The sequence below is a fragment of the Lynx rufus genome, unplaced genomic scaffold, assembly GCF_022079265.1.
Source record: "Lynx rufus isolate CCGP_SWC_20201006 ecotype Redwood Valley unplaced genomic scaffold, mLynRuf1.p SCAF_4, whole genome shotgun sequence".
Lineage (NCBI taxonomy): Eukaryota > Metazoa > Chordata > Mammalia > Carnivora > Felidae > Lynx > Lynx rufus.
This window is the reverse complement of record NW_025814856.1, coordinates 102,192,390-102,207,960: the sequence shown is the minus strand read 5'-3', so window position 1 is coordinate 102,207,960 and position 15,571 is coordinate 102,192,390. Positions and strand designations below refer to the sequence as shown.

The 15,571-nt window shown below is 37.8% G+C and overlaps 1 protein-coding gene across 2 annotated transcripts in view; it reads right to left on the bottom strand.

Annotated features, from left to right (window-relative positions):
• Window positions 1-1,740: 1,740 nt before the first annotated feature.
• The window catches only part of UMAD1 (UBAP1-MVB12-associated (UMA) domain containing 1), a 274,040-nt gene continuing 260,209 nt past the window's right edge, over window positions 1,741-15,571 (bottom strand). The window contains exons 4-6 of one of the 2 annotated variants that reach the window (XR_006965292.1): window positions 9,194-9,243; window positions 4,136-4,680; window positions 1,741-3,455 (exon numbers count right to left, since the gene is read on the bottom strand). Coding sequence is in view for 1 of the 2 variants with exons in the window: in XM_047097075.1 (XP_046953031.1) it covers window positions 4,440-4,680; window positions 9,194-9,243 (291 nt within the window). In the remaining variant the exon portion in view is untranslated. Of the gene's footprint in view, window positions 4,681-9,193; window positions 9,244-15,571 lie in introns of both variants that reach the window. The other variant, XM_047097075.1, reaches the window with a different exon arrangement.

Sequence of the window (15,571 nt, the reverse complement as noted above, 5' to 3'; positions counted from 1 at the left end):
CAATATGGCCTCTACCTGGTTCTCTCTGTCTCAAGGTGTCCATCTTTAGAAGCCAGTCACTGTGTCGTGAGGAGGCTCAGGCTATATGGAGAGGTTGCTTTTGGTGTTCTGGCCCACAGCCCCAGTTGAGGACCCAGGGATAGCCACCATTGATCAGCAGACATGTGAGTGAGTGAGTCTCCAGATGATTGTGGTCCCAAGCCATCCCCACGGTGCCCTGTCTGAATCTGTGATCCACAGACTCAGTGAGCATCACAGATGGTTGTTTTACATCATTGAGTTACAGGACGATTTGTTACCAGCTATAGTAACCAGATCACTAAGGATAGAGTGACTTCAATTAATCAGAAAATCCCATCTAGAAGAAGGGTGTTATAATGAGAAAAACAATAGTCTAGGACCTAGGAGACCTGAGTTGTAGGTTGCATTAGCTCATAACTGGCCTTAGGTCCTTGAACAAATCATGTAACCTTTCTGAGTCTTTATATCTGTCAAAAAGGCATTTGGACCTTGTAGGCCTCTTCAAGTTCTACAATTAATTGTCTTTATAGAAAATTTAGTATTATAAAAGATTTTGTGTTAGAGAGAGTCTGTCCTTTTTCTTGAGAAACTGCATTTCTATATTTGACCAATGATATTCTTGATTTCACAGTTAACTCTCATTGGGCAGTCTTATTTTTCACATTTCCAAACTATTGGAAATACGTTTCAAAGTATTGACAGTAGAGAATAGGCTAATTTTTTTCTCCATACAATTTAGCATAAAATAAGTTATAAAGCTGGGTAGGCATTTGCTGAAGAATAGAAGGCTCCCCAATCTCAATTCACAGTAGGATATTAAGCGCTGCTTTGATTCTTAACCTTTATCTTGTTCAGTGATCTCTGGGCGTTCTTTGTTAGTTACCAGGTGACATGCTGCTAGAATATGCTTACTGAGATTTTACTGTCTCTGTCTAGATTCAGCATATTGAGAATTTTAAATCTGCCTTACAAAGCTAAATCTGCCATGGGATATATAAGGCCAGTTTCTCATCAGTTGTAACCCTCTGGAAGTTGCACTGTTGGGAGGAGTCCTCTATTATTCTGCATACATTCCAGAAGAAGCTAAAGCAAGTGTTTAATGTGTGCTTTCCAACACACAATACTCTATGATCCCTAGAGTGTGATGACTTGGGACAGCTGCCTTGAGTCAATATTCAGGGGACCCAGCCATGCTGGCAGCTTGTCAGTGACTCAAGGAGCACCAGCTGGGGCCCCATAACATGCTTGCAACACCCTCACAGAGAAACACTCTTAACTTTCCTCCCTTTCCTGGGCTCACCAGAACCACTATTCCCTTTGTATCCTAATGCTCCCACACACTAAACAAAGTTAGCGGATTACTCAGATATAAACTGTATGTTTCCTGAGAAGCAGTTATTTCCTACATCTGTTTGTGACAGTTGTCTTTTGTTATCATAATGATGCAATTTCATTAAATATTACCTAAAGAGGTAAAATATGAAGACAAAGAAGAGAGCTGTTTCTATGAAAACAAGCTGAAAACTTCATAAAGTGTGAATGATACGTAAAGCTGTGAAAAACTGTGAGGAAGAATCTAGAAGGATTCTATACTCAGATCGCTTCTCATTTATCTGTAAGTTTTCGCTATCCTTTAAAGACATCCCTACTTTAAATCTCAGTTAATAGGCGGTAAGTGTCCTTTATTCAAGAACGATGTCCTGGGCTCAAAAAAAAAAAAAAAAAAAGGCTTTCTCCCTGTGTCTAAAGGTTGGCCCATTGATACATACTTATTCTCAGTTAAACAAAATGTTTGTAGAAAATAACTGTTTTTTGATTTGTTGCTTTAACCTACTTTTAACGTTCCAACTCCTCGTCCTGCTCCTGAGGGATAAGTTGGCTTGGACTTTACGTAAATTCAGCTCATCTTTCCTTCTGTTTCATCACAGGAAATAAAGAACTGTCAAGACTGCCCTCCTGCCACATTACAAAGTGCCACTTTGTGATTTTATTTTCACATCAAGGATACTCTTCAGCTTTAACCCAGATCTCCCCAACCCATCCACCCTCACTTCCCAGATCAATTCTAGAGGAATGTAATTCTTTGCAGCCTCCGGAAAGCTCACTGGGATGGTTCCACCAAAGATCATTTACTTAGGGAATCCTCTGCTAACTGCCTGAATCTAAAAAAGGGCCTCCACCCCTTATCCCAGGCAATTCTTTTGTACAACACCAATATTTATTGGTTCAACCAACCTTCCTTGCTTCAACCATTATTTATGGATTGCCTACCTTGTGTCAGGCTCAGCACCTGGTACTGGGTATGTAGTAGTAAATTAAAATATGTGTATATGGTCAATAACAAATGTGTATTATTAGCAGAGGAGCAAAAGCTAAGTCTCTTGTTTTTTTTGTTGTTGATAAATTGTTAAACTGACCAGGAAGAATTTACAATTCTATACATTATTCAGTTCTATAGTGCTTTTGACTTGGGAATTTGTTGGCGTGTGTATTTATGTATGTATTTATACATGTATGTAGTTATTTGGGTTCCTGAAGAAATGAAATGGGCTAAAGCATGTCATACTTAATCTAGGGGCTGACAAACTTTTTCTATAAGGGGTCAGAGAGTAAATATTTTGGGTTTTGTGGGCCATAGGGCCTCTGTTACAGCTACTAAACTAAGCTGTCATAGCAGAAAAATAGTCATAGGCAATATAAATGAATAGTAGTGGTTGTGTCCCAACACAATTTTATTTGCAAACAGGCAGGAGCCCTAGTTTTCTGACCCCTGGAATATATCAAAATGTATTACTGGCTCCCCTACTGGCAATTAAACTTGCTCAAGGTTTTCCAATAAATAAATAAATAAATAAATAAATAAATAAATAAATAAATAAATAAATAAAATCAAAGAAGCCCCATATCACTGTAAGAAGTTGTCCTCCCCACATCCAGTTTCCCACCCCTCATCTACCTTCAGTACTACGTAATACGACCTCTGCACTCACCACCCACCGAAATTGTCCTTATCAAGGTCACCAACGGTCCCCATGTTGCTAAATCCAGTAGACACTCTAGTCTTGTCTTAATCTCTCCACAGCTTTCAACACAGCTAACCACTCCCTCCTCCTGGAAACACTCTCAGCTCCTGAAACCTCACACAATTGTTTTTTTTTCCCCCTACAGCAGCAGCTGCTGCTCAGGAATCAGTCTTCTCTCCTCTTCACAAACTCTACCTGCTGGAGCTGCTCAGGGCTCCATCCAGGCTTCTGTTGCTTCTCTCACTAATCTTTCCCTGGGGACTTCATCCGTTCTGTAGCTTTAGATGACGTCTTGATGCTGAAAACTCCCAAACTTGTTTCTTCAGCCCAGATCTTTCCCCAGTTCCTTCCTCACATATCCAATTGCCCACTTGACATTTCAAGTCACCCAGGTGTCTTAAACGTAAAGTGCTGAATAAATACAATTGAAAAAATAAATGAGTTTACCTGGTTGCCCAAGCAGAAACCAAAGCCTAATCCCTAACTCCTCCCTTTTGCTCACTGCTCACTTCATGCATTACCCAAATATAAGCCTTCTCTTTCCTAACCGTCTCCTGAAACTTTCCCTGCCTCCCTATACCTAATTCTTAGGCTGCTACAACTAAATCTGTTGCTAAAATATTGAAATACTTCCATACCGGCTGTAAAGGGAGGCAGGCCTGCGGGGTCCACCCTGCAGTCGGGCTGGCCCCACCTCTGACATCCGCCTGCCCATCCAGCTGGGGCCCCAAAGAGATAGGCCTGCAGACCCTGCTTATTGCTGAGGTCATCACCCATTCTGATGAGCCCATGCTCATGCCAAACTGATCGTTAGATATTTTAATGTTATCCCTGCCTAATACCACTGTTACTGAGATATTCTAGCAGTAGGAAATGATCTCTCACCCAGATTACTGGAAAAGCCACCTGACCAATCTCCCTACCCCTTTATCTCACTCATCTCCAGATTCTGTGCAGGAGCCAGAAGATTTGTCTAAAATGCAAGTTGATTGCATCACCTTCCCACTGAAAATCTTTCAACGTGGTTAACTGTCTAGATAACACCCCAACCCCCTCCAGATCTGACCCCCTTCTCATTCTTCAAATCTCACCTCCTCAGAGACGGTGCTTCAGTTCCACATCAAGTTGGTTCTTCCCATTATGTTCTCGTGGTACTCTGTTTGCTTCATTATATTGATCATAATAGGACATTCTTCATTTCATTCTTTTTTAATCGGTTTCTTCCACTAAACTATATGCTTCCTGAAGGCAGATGCCATGACTGTCTCATACACTGATCTCTTGCCCCTGAATATCTGTGAAGTGAATAAATCTGACCCTGAATCCCTTCGGCTTCATCCTTCACCACTTTCTCTCTTGTAATCCATGGTTTAGCTGTATTCAATCCACAAATATTCAGTAAATATTTGGTAATGAACTGTTCTCAGTTCCTTGAACATTCTTCATAAACAGCTCCTTTCTGCCTGGATACTTCTGTCCGCACCCCTGTGTCCTTTCACCTGGTGACTCCTTCCAGGTATTAACACTGTTATTACACCCTCCAGGCTGCCCTGCTATTAATTCCTCTGAGACTGAACTCGTGATACTATAATTTGAAAGTCTGTTTCCTTTTTTGATTTCCAGCAGATGGTAAGCCCTACAAAGGCAAAGAGTGTGTTGTCATTTTTTCATAGTTGTATTCAAAGCACTGTGCTCAGTGCCTGGCACTCAGTAGCTCATAGTTAGCAGACCAATTCAGTCCTTAAAAAGCACGCACCCCGAAGTCTTGAGAGGGAGTCAGTGAATTTATATCCACTTGGGTGGCAATATTCTATTTATAAGTGGGCTAGCTTCTCCAAAAGATGGGTTTATTTTTGTTGTTGTCTTTTTCCCCTAAGAATAAATTTTCCCTTAGTACTGTATGTCTGTGATGTGAAGTGACTTCACCTGCAACTAACTGTCTGGCTTCATGGACAGAAATTGGTTCATAGTGGGAAGTGCAAAATGTATATTACTAAAAAAGATCTACAGTGAGATTAGATTGTAATGTCCTAAGAGGACATAAGAGGATAGCAGTTTCTCTTCCTTGAAGTGTGTGTGTGTGTGTGTGTGTGTGTGTGTGTGTGTGTGTGTGTGTTTTAATATGTTCCTCCTGAATTGATGCAACTCAATTGAAAACCTCTTTTCTCTACTCGTTAATGGTGGTTTTATGGTTTCATTCTGCTGGGCACATAAATATGTTATAATATAAATAAGCCAATGGCGTAATGAATCATTGTGCTCTTATTGTAAGTTTTTACTACAAATCTTTGGGGAAAAAAAGCTATTCATGTTCTGCATTTTTAAATTATGCTAATGTGATTAGTCATTATGATCCTACTTACTTTTCATGATAGATGCAAGATATTTAAGCCTCCTGTAGTACTGAGGGACCTGATTAGTGCTCAAGACCCAATCAAGAAGGTGTTGATGAAGTTCTTATGGCACATTAAAAAGTTATGTATGACAGAGGAGTTGACTGTTGCTTATATAAGATTGTATAAACTAACATAATATGTATAAATTGTATTAATGTACATTTTTATTCTTCCATGAAAATTTTAGCTCCTACCATAATCTTTGAACATATTTTGCCAAGATATGTGCAGGCCACTGCTTTTGCAATCAAAGTGTAAACATGACAGAGTAAGCTGCTATTAGTGTTTTAAATATGAAAATTCATACGTAGCCACATCAGTAAACAGGTGTTTTCAAAACCCAGACTTCAACATAGTTCATCCATTCTTGCATTTTGATACTGTAATCAAGCAAAATGAACAACAGAGGAGATACATTTTGGTTGATTATTATCCTGGCAAATCGGATTGTTCCTGTCCTTGTGTTACACAGATACCAAGCTCTGAGGGAGAAGTACAGAGCAGGGAGAAAAATATGGGTATTGTGTCTTGACAGTGAAAGGATGGTCTTAGAATTTTCAATGAGTCCAATATATTGAAGACTTCCTTAACAATCTCAGAAATAAAAGTCATTAGAAATAGATGCAGTATACACTCCACTAAAGCATATACTTCATATTCAGTTTTTAAAGAAACTTTTTTAGAGCTAGAACCCCTTTTCAAAAGAAATCTTATGAAGAGTCACATATTTATAAAATATATGAAATAATATTTTTAGTAAACATTTCATTGGTTTAAATTCATTGAAAAACAAGGCTGTTTTAATGAATACCAAAAATTAAAACTAGGGGTTTAGGGGCACCTAGGTGGCTCAGTCAGTTGAGCCTCTGACTCTTGATATCAGCTTAGGTCATGATTTCATGGTTCGTGGGATCGAACCCTGTGTCAGGCTCTGCACTGACAGCGTGGAGCCTGCTTGGGATTCCCTCTCCTCCTCTTCCTCTTCTTCCTCCTCTTCCTCCTCCTCTTCCTCTTCTTCCTCCTCTTCCTCCTCTTCCTCCTCTTCCTCCTCTTCCTCCTCCTCTTCCTCCTCCTCCTCCTCCCCCCCGCCCCCCGCTGTGGGCTCTCTCTCTCCCCCATCTCTAAATAAAAATAAACATAAATAAACTGATAAATAAATGAAATAAAGTTAAATTAGGAGTTTAGATGACAATTATCATCTTAAATGAGCCTCCACAGCCAATTTATTTCTGCAATAAATACTAGTTGCATAGTATCAGAGATTGTCTTGATTACAGAGGTACATTGTTGGATATGGTAAAAATACAGTTTTTTAAAATTATTATTAAAAAGCTGCCTTATAATCTCAGGATACAATTCCACTTATGAGTAATGAGAAGGACTTTGATTTGTTCTGAAGGCTGAACCAAGAGAGTTTACCTGATGAGGCAAGTAAGCATGTTGTGGGTCTCTATTGTAATAGCATTTAGTATGTGACATGTTTGTGCTTGTTTTAGAAAATATAGTTTCGTAATAGTTAAAAATTAAGTAAAATTCCAGTGGAATGTCTTCTGTCCCCTTGAATCTTCTCAAGACACAGTAGGGTGGGGCAGAGTGAGGATATTTTTCTGGCTGATTCTCTGAATTGCTGTCTCCTCCATTATATATACTAGGATTTTAACAATAGGTTTGCCAACCTTCCCTGTCCCCTCCCCCCCCATCCCCATTTCACCCTGTTGCTTTGGCATAAATGGTGTATTCCTCTTGTAATATTCTCTCAATTAATGGCATCACCATCTTAGGAGCTGTGGTTCCCTCAACTTTTCCCTCTCCTTTATCCTTAACATTTAATAGCTTATGAAGGTCTGTTCATACCATCTCCAAAATATCTATGGAATCCACTCTCTGTCACCATTGTGGTGGTCTCCTTACTGCTTCTTGCAGACTTGAGCCTGACCTTATTCAGTCATATCTTCTACCCTGAGACACATATTTGTTTAGGTCATTCTTCTGTTTTAAAGCTGGCAATGCTCTCTTTCATTCACCTGGTTAAGGCCAAAACCCCTCAGCTCCAAGTCTGACCCCACCATCCTCCAACCTCCTCTTCTGGTTCCTGCAACTCATGCACCCCAGCCTGTCACACTGCATGGGCCTTTTTCTCTCCATCTGTTTTGTTTTTTTCTACTGGAGATTTCTTACTCATCCTTCAAGATCCAATCCAAACGTGACTCCCTTTCCAAAGCATATCTGGATTTCTCCAGGCAGCTAGCTCTTTAGCTTCCTTTGTACTATTACATATCATTGTGGTATTTGTTCCTGTTGTTGTTATTGTTGTTGTTGTTGAATCATATGTGTGTCTCCCTTTTCTCCAAAATACTGTGAACTCTTAATGAGCAGAGATTGTATCTTATCCATTTTTTTTTTGGTCCCAAGCACCTACTTGATATGTGTCTGAAATGTGGGAAACCCTCAGTGCATATTTTTTAACTTTTTATTACAGCATTTCATGTGGAGTTTCTTCCTGATTCTTAAGGTGATACATTAGCCGAAACTACAATGGCATCCTGTAGATTCCCTGTTGCGATGACAGCACACAGCTAATTATCAGTTTCTTTTCTCCTCACTTCAGTCTCTCCATACCATTGGGCACCTAGATCCTTTATCTTCCTCCAAATGCATTAACATATGTTTCAGAATTGAATTTCAAAACAATTCTTCTTTATGATGTTTTCTTCCCCGAATTTATTTACCCCATCCCCTCCCAGGTTATATGATACCTCCCTGGTGTTTAGAATCACAAATAGAACTGATTTCTCCTCCTGGTTTTAGTCAGATTTTTGGGGAAAATGTTTGCTTATCCTGTTCCAAGTACCTTCACTGGAGACTCCCTTTCATTTTGTTTCCCCACTATATTTTATAATCCTTCCCTAGAGAGCTCATATGCAAACTATGAAGGATTTGCAAATCTTAGATCCTCTGCCCTCATATTCCTTGCGCCCCCCAAAATACTCCAAGTTGGGATCTTAATTGTTTTCATGTATTCGCATGTAAATGCTACATCTATTGGATTCTTTTGCTTCCTCTTTATAATTCAGTAAATATCCATCCCCATGATAATTATTACTTCTTAGAAACTTGGTTGTTTATTTTTCTTGATCATGTGGACATTTTAAAGATTTTATCATCTTTTATTTGTTTCATGATTTTACTTGAAGAGAATTTAATAACACTTACTAGGATGGTTATTCTCCCTCATCCACTCAACTGCTCCCACTCGTTTTCAAGGCATAACATTTCCTATTTCCAATCCTCCCTGGGTTTGGGAAAAAAAAATAGCTTGGCAATGGTTCGCTAAGAATTGTAATTTAATCCTTTGGAATAACAGGCTTTTCATCTGTGCTGTCTGCAGTGATCCTACGATCTGCCACATAATCAGTTCCTTAGAAAAGAACAATGCTCCTTGAAAGAAAAGAAAGTACTGGCAACATAGTAAAGAATATGAGCCCTTTTATAAGATTTGTATACATAAATTAATCGTGAGGCTAAATGGCATCAAAATATGAATTATTGCTACTATTCAAAAGAAGAATCAGGAAATTTTTGGCAGCAAATGCAAATGAACCTGAGTGTCTATCCTTTTGATCTGGACTGTGTAAACATAGGCTCATAACTAGGTAGTTTTGTGTTTATATTGGTGGAGTCTCTAAAGTTATGCTTACAGATCCAGGAACAATACAACATTCAAGAAAGAGCAAACACAGTCTTAATTCTTACCTCCTATGTCCCTTGACCTCAGGAGTGTTTGTCCAAGCTGTTTGGTGTCCCTGTATTTTATGGAGAAGGTTATTGCAAAAATTGTACAGATGCAGTTGTATATGTCTATAATACTACACCTATGTTTATTTAAATGGGATTGGTCTGTTATGAAATGTCCTCCTTTTGAGACAATTATAGGCCATCAGCAATCTGCATAGTAATTTATCACCTCATTTTCAGTCATTATCACTGTTAGTCAACCATGTGTTCCACAGCCTTAACATCACAGAGAGTTCACTGGGATTAGTTAGGTGTTTTAAGATTCATTATCATCACCATTATTACTACAAATCACACTATTTATTTAGCACCAACAATGTGCTGAAGAAAGCAAGTTGGCACAATCTAGAGTGGATAAGAAAGAAGCTCCATAAAAGGAGCATGGGACTTGAACTCCAAGCAAGGATGAGTGAGGGAAGATGACTTGGTAGGCTCTTAGGAGAGGGTATGGGAGTTACATATAGCGATACCCAGAATGCAGTCTTCCGTAAGGACAAATATTTTGCAAAACCCCTTTTATTTTTCCCAATGGCCTGATCAATGGAAAGTAAAGAAAGTTGACCAGAAGGCATATTTAAGATGAAGAAATTTAACAAACTGCCCACGTTTATGGCACAAATATATATATATATTTTTTTTTTTCTTTCTTTCTTTTTTTTTTTCTGAAAGCTCTATAGGACTAGAATCCTCTCAAGTCTGTCTGACCCTCAACTTGGTATATGGGTTCACTTGTTTCAGGGTTCTTTCTTCACTCTACTAGACAGGTCTCCTTCTGTAACATACAAAGAAGAGATGCATCCAGTTAGTTGAACTGGGCAGCAAGAGGCTGGTACTCTTAAGTTTAGCCAACAGAATACTATATGATATAAAAGGATGCATTTCCTTCTAATTTAATTATTCAAAGCAATTTAAGGCTCTACTAAGACTTACTTGGAGTGTAAAGGATACCTACTTATTTCTACTCTTTATTTCTTTTTATAAAATGTAAACATTTAAAAGTTCAGTGATTATAATTATAATTATAAAATTTGAAAATTGGGAAACTGCTTAAATGAAAAGCAAAGTTTTTTTTTTTTGATTTTTTGTTTGTTTTTGGTCTTTCATACATAGAATGGCCCAAACTTTGAACAAAGCTTAAGAACTAAAAGAGTTATTTGGGGAAAATGTTTGTGTTCCTTCTCTGTATTTTTTATGTAATGATTTTGAAAATTTGGAGCCGAGCAATAATTTATGCTAAAAAAAAAGTTTAATTTATTTTATATTTATTGAGAAACAGTAAGTTAAAAATCATATTTGATAGTGAATGAAATCTGAGTTACTAATGAAATTCTTTGCATGAAAATCACACATTATATGGGATATAATTTTTAACATTCTAAAAGAACAAGATAAAATAGCATTAGTGGGTCTGATTTGCGCATAGGATAAATATTTGTTTTTTATATATCCTTAGAGCTTCTGATTATAGTAATACTGAATTAAGACTAAAGGTTTTCTATAATGGTTAAAGGTTCATAGTCCCTTTATTTTACTCCAGTTAGCATCTGTGCACATAAATGTAATTGAGGAAGAAGACAGATTTTTTTTCACCTGAGTACTTCAGTTTGGAGTTCTTGGTGTGAAAAAAGTATATTTTATAGGAAATGGCTGCAGAAGAAAACAGTAATACTTGAAAAGATATAGAGTCCAAGAATTCTTAAGTATCTGGGAAGATTTTAGAAGTAAAAATAAGAAAAGAAATTTGGTGGGTTTTTCAGAAAGCAAAGTGAACAAATATATTTCATTAGTTATTTATGGTTTGGGAAGGAAAATTTTCTACAAACCTACACCAGCTAAAACAAACAAACAAACAAACAAAAAACCAAAAAAAAAAAAACCACCCTTCCTACAATGACTGGTTCCATGTATGAGGTTGCTGTGAACAGGAAGAAGACTTTCAGAGGACAGAAAAAAAATAAGTACAAATATGTTTTTTCATTGTTTTTATAAAAACTGATTTTTTCAGACCCTGGACCTCGGGGGTAATTTACATGACTGAGTATGAGAGCTCTCACAGAATGACCGCACACCTGCATTTGGTGAAACAGAAAGAAAAACTCTCTTGTTGAGTAATGTACCATATGCAAATTGGGGGATCAGAGGAGCACAACAGCTGGCATGCAAAGAATATTGTAGGCAGCATCAGTCTGGAGGCATTCATAACCTCCACCAGGCTGGCGAAAGTGCACTGTGCAACTTTGGTAATCTTAACTTGGGTATGAATTAAAATGGCTTTTGGAGAAATAGGTCAATGCTATGGCCAAAGTCCAAAACTCATGGGCTTTGATAACTGGGCATCCAGCAAAGTGGGGAGAGTTATTAATAAATTCATTGATTCAGATCCTCTTTACATTTCTACCATCAACTGAAAACATGTTTAATCTACACTCTATTTCAGTCTTTATTGCTAGAAAGAGGTAGCCTGCTTGAATTTCATGAAGACATGTTTGTGGCACAATTCGTATGTTTCCAGGGAAGGATGGGCACATCTTCAGTTAACATTTATATTAAAGACAGTCTTGCTTGAAGGTTCAGCCCTTACAAGAGTAAAGAATTTATTATTCATCACGAAGAGATTGCTAATCGCACCTATAGAGGCAGTGTTGTATATGGAAGCACCTTTGAACCCTTTGCAGATTTAACTTACTCATCTGTTAAATGAGGAGAATAACATTTACCCTGCTCATGTCACATTTGTTGTGAACATCAAACAAAATCATAATAGGTGAAAGCAGTTTATAATGTGTAAGATGATATGTATTGTAAGAGATTATTAATTAATAAATTCACTAACAGTGATTCTTAATTTATAGATAGTAGAAAGGTCCCAAATCCCCAAAGAGATTAATACAATTATAATTATTTGATCCTTATATTTACTTTGATTACTAGTCATATGTATCTCTTATTTAAGCAAGGAAGCTGAATTTCCTTTTCAAGCCACCCTTCTCCCTGTATTCAAGTCTGCTTTTTCTGTGTTTGTAAATCTCACTGAACTCAGCCAGGACATCAACAAGGAAGTTCTACTCTTGATTAAAATGGGCTACTTTGGGACTTAGGCCCTAAACTAATCACCAAATACAAACCAAAAAAAACCCCACAAAAAACTAATGTCTTATTCTGTGTAATCTCAGAACCCTGAGCTGCCTTTATTCTTGGTCTACTGACAAAAGATTATACAGACCACTGCTATTCTGAGTAAGCTTTATAATAGCACACTCATAATATACTAAGAAACATCATCAAAAATAATAAAAATTTAATTGTGCTCACAGAGCATAATTTATTATTGCAGCTTTTATTTTTCTCTTTTTAGAAGATTCACACTTGGACATCTGGTCCTGAAATTTCTAGAAGCCCTTGGCCATGCAAGTAAGCTTTTGAGGTATAGAGGTAGATAAGCCCTGGAATGGAACTTTGTTGACTCAAATTTTATATGCTTATCTTCTGTAAACTTTCTTTTTTATTTTCTACATCATCATTTCTTTTAAAGGTGGAGAAGGCCTGGTAACTAAATGTATGTGTTGTGAAGAATTGGTGGCCTTTTTTATAATAAACCCAGGTTCTAATAATGACCATATGCAATGCTATCTTCACCACCACTCTGGAAGTGGCATCTAGCCTTGAAGTCCTGTGGCTTTCTTTCTCTGTTGCCTTCAGGTAACTGGGCATTCTCACTTCATAAGCTTAAGGCAAAAGTCTAGCTGGGCTACTCTAGGGTCAGTTTTTTCATTTATAAAATAAGCACCCTTGAGTTGAGGATTTCAAAGGTTCTGTCAGCTCTGAAACACGGGTGACTCTTTGAGCAACACCTCCAAAAATAATATAATTATTTGATGCATGTGCCTGATAAACTCACAAAACTTGGGTGGCAACTCCCAATATTAATTATGAAAAACTTCCACCTCTTTTATTAGCTTGAGTTTTACAACCTACAACCATCTGACAACAAAAAGCCACAACCAAAAGAAACATTTTTCCAAAGATCATTCAATCCCATCTTATTGGAACCACTTCCCTACCCCATAGAAATAAATGCACAGTATTTCACTGTGAACAATTACATTTTGAATGACAAATATTTACTATGTTGATGGTGACTGGAATACCTACTGGTATCAGAGCAGCAGTGCTAATTATTAGCTAGCCACTTTAGCTAGCTAATATCTAATCTAAGCTCTGTCAGTAACTGGTCAAGTAACCTAGAAGAACATTCTGTTTCCTTACCTGGGAATCGGGCCACTAACCCAGCTCTTGAAAAGCATTTGTAATCACTCCAGTCTCAGAGGACGAATGACCACCTGGGACCATCTGAGACTCTTTGGGGGATGCATTTACTCTTTGGGACCATTAGGGGAACCATTTAGGACTGTAGCAATGATATACTAATGTTGCCCCAGTGGCCCCAAAGAATTAATGCATTTTCCATATACCTCCTGTTCTCTCTGTGTAAATCAACTAATCTATCAGATGGTGCCTTTGACAAGTCAATTTGCTTGACACAGGTGGGCATTTTACTCCTAGACTGTACTTGCCTCTTCTTGGCTCATAAAAGAATAAGAGCCAAACCCCAACAGACATCTACACAGCACTCTACATCACAGTACTTTGGGATTATTTATGAAACACAGAGTTGTTAACTGCCATAAGCTTCCCATGCCACTCCTATATTTGCTGATCTTTAGAAGAACAACACTGAATGGTGGTATTGGAGTTACTTGATAGTCTTCATTCATACATTTCATTATTAACAATAGCTATAGAATGTGAACATCTATCTGCCCACCCACTTGTCCTGCTCTCCTTCCATCTGGACTCAGAGAAAGAGGGCTTTTTAAGACGGTGAATCCTACTTCTAGATTGCTTCCTATCTGCTATCTCTTAAAGTAGTGTTTTGACCAAATATTCCTACTATCTCTTTCATCATTAACCCTTTTCTAAAAAATAATTGTCTGGTTGCTTTTTTTTCTTCTCAACTGTGTGAAAAGCTCTAATCTTAAATAAATTAGAGCTTCCCTGGACTTTATGCTCTTCTTTACTTCTCTCTCTTTCTTTTTTTCCCAGTTATTCTTGTGAAAGAGAAGTCCATACTTATGATATTTGCTTCATCACTCATTCCATAACCCACCATAGCTTACTCTGATTGTGGTCATCATTGATAGGGGCCTAGGTCCTTGTGATTTTCAAGAATCTACAAAGTGAGATCTACAGGAAAAACTGGCTCAAATACAAAAGGAAAACTAGAAAATTTTAATTAGTGATTTCATAAGGAAAAACATTGTATACCTAAATTTACATATACATTAAAAAAATTTTTTTTGAGAGAGAGAGAGACAGAGAAAGAGAAGGGGACAGGAGATCTGAAGCAGGCTCTGTGTGCTGACTGTAGAGAGCCCAATGTGGGGCTTCAACTCAAGAATTGTGAGATCATGACCTGAGCTGAAGTCAGATGCTTAACCAGCTGAGCCACCCAGGCGCCCCTATATATACATTTAATGTAGAACTTAGTACATTTTAATGTTTACTATAATATGGGGTAAGATCTACAAAGTAGCATATTCAGAGTTTAGTAGAGTTTTAGATGGTCCTTTTCAGAGATATCCTAATTGCCAAATCCAGTTAATCACTTTCAGTCCTTATTAAAAAACTGAAACCACATTTGATAGTGTTAACCATATCTGCCATTTTTTTCTTCCTTTTTCTTCTCTCAGTTTCTATGATGTCAGCATCTCCTAGTTTTTAACCAGCCTCTTTGGCCACTTATGTTCAGGCTTCTCTGGATTTTTCTCCAAAATTCCACCTTGTCTTTTTACTTAGTCTACTTTCCTTGCAATTTCATCCACGCCCAGGTTCCTGTGCTCCCCTATATCCCTCTGAGTTCCATCACCATCCATGCAACTGCTCTCATCTTTGACCTTGAAAGTCCTTTCTTCATCTCCTGTTCCTGAGTAAATGAAAAACTATCCATCCAGAAATCTAGGAGACCTCTTATACCTTTGTTGCTCTCACATATTATATCCAGTCAATAAGCAATTAATTCAATTGCTATATTCTCTTGAATATCTGTCCACTTCTCTGCACCTTTTAAAAACATTTCTGGTTTTGTCACTCCCATGCTTAATTCTTTCAGTGTCTCCCACTAACTTAGGACAGAGCCCCAGATCTTACCATGACTAATAAGACCCTCCATAAACTGGCCTCTGCCTGCCTCTCCAGCACCAATCCCAGAAACTCTTCTCTCCTCACTTGTTCCAATCCATAAGCTGTAGCCAGACTGGCGTTCTTTCTTCACTCTCT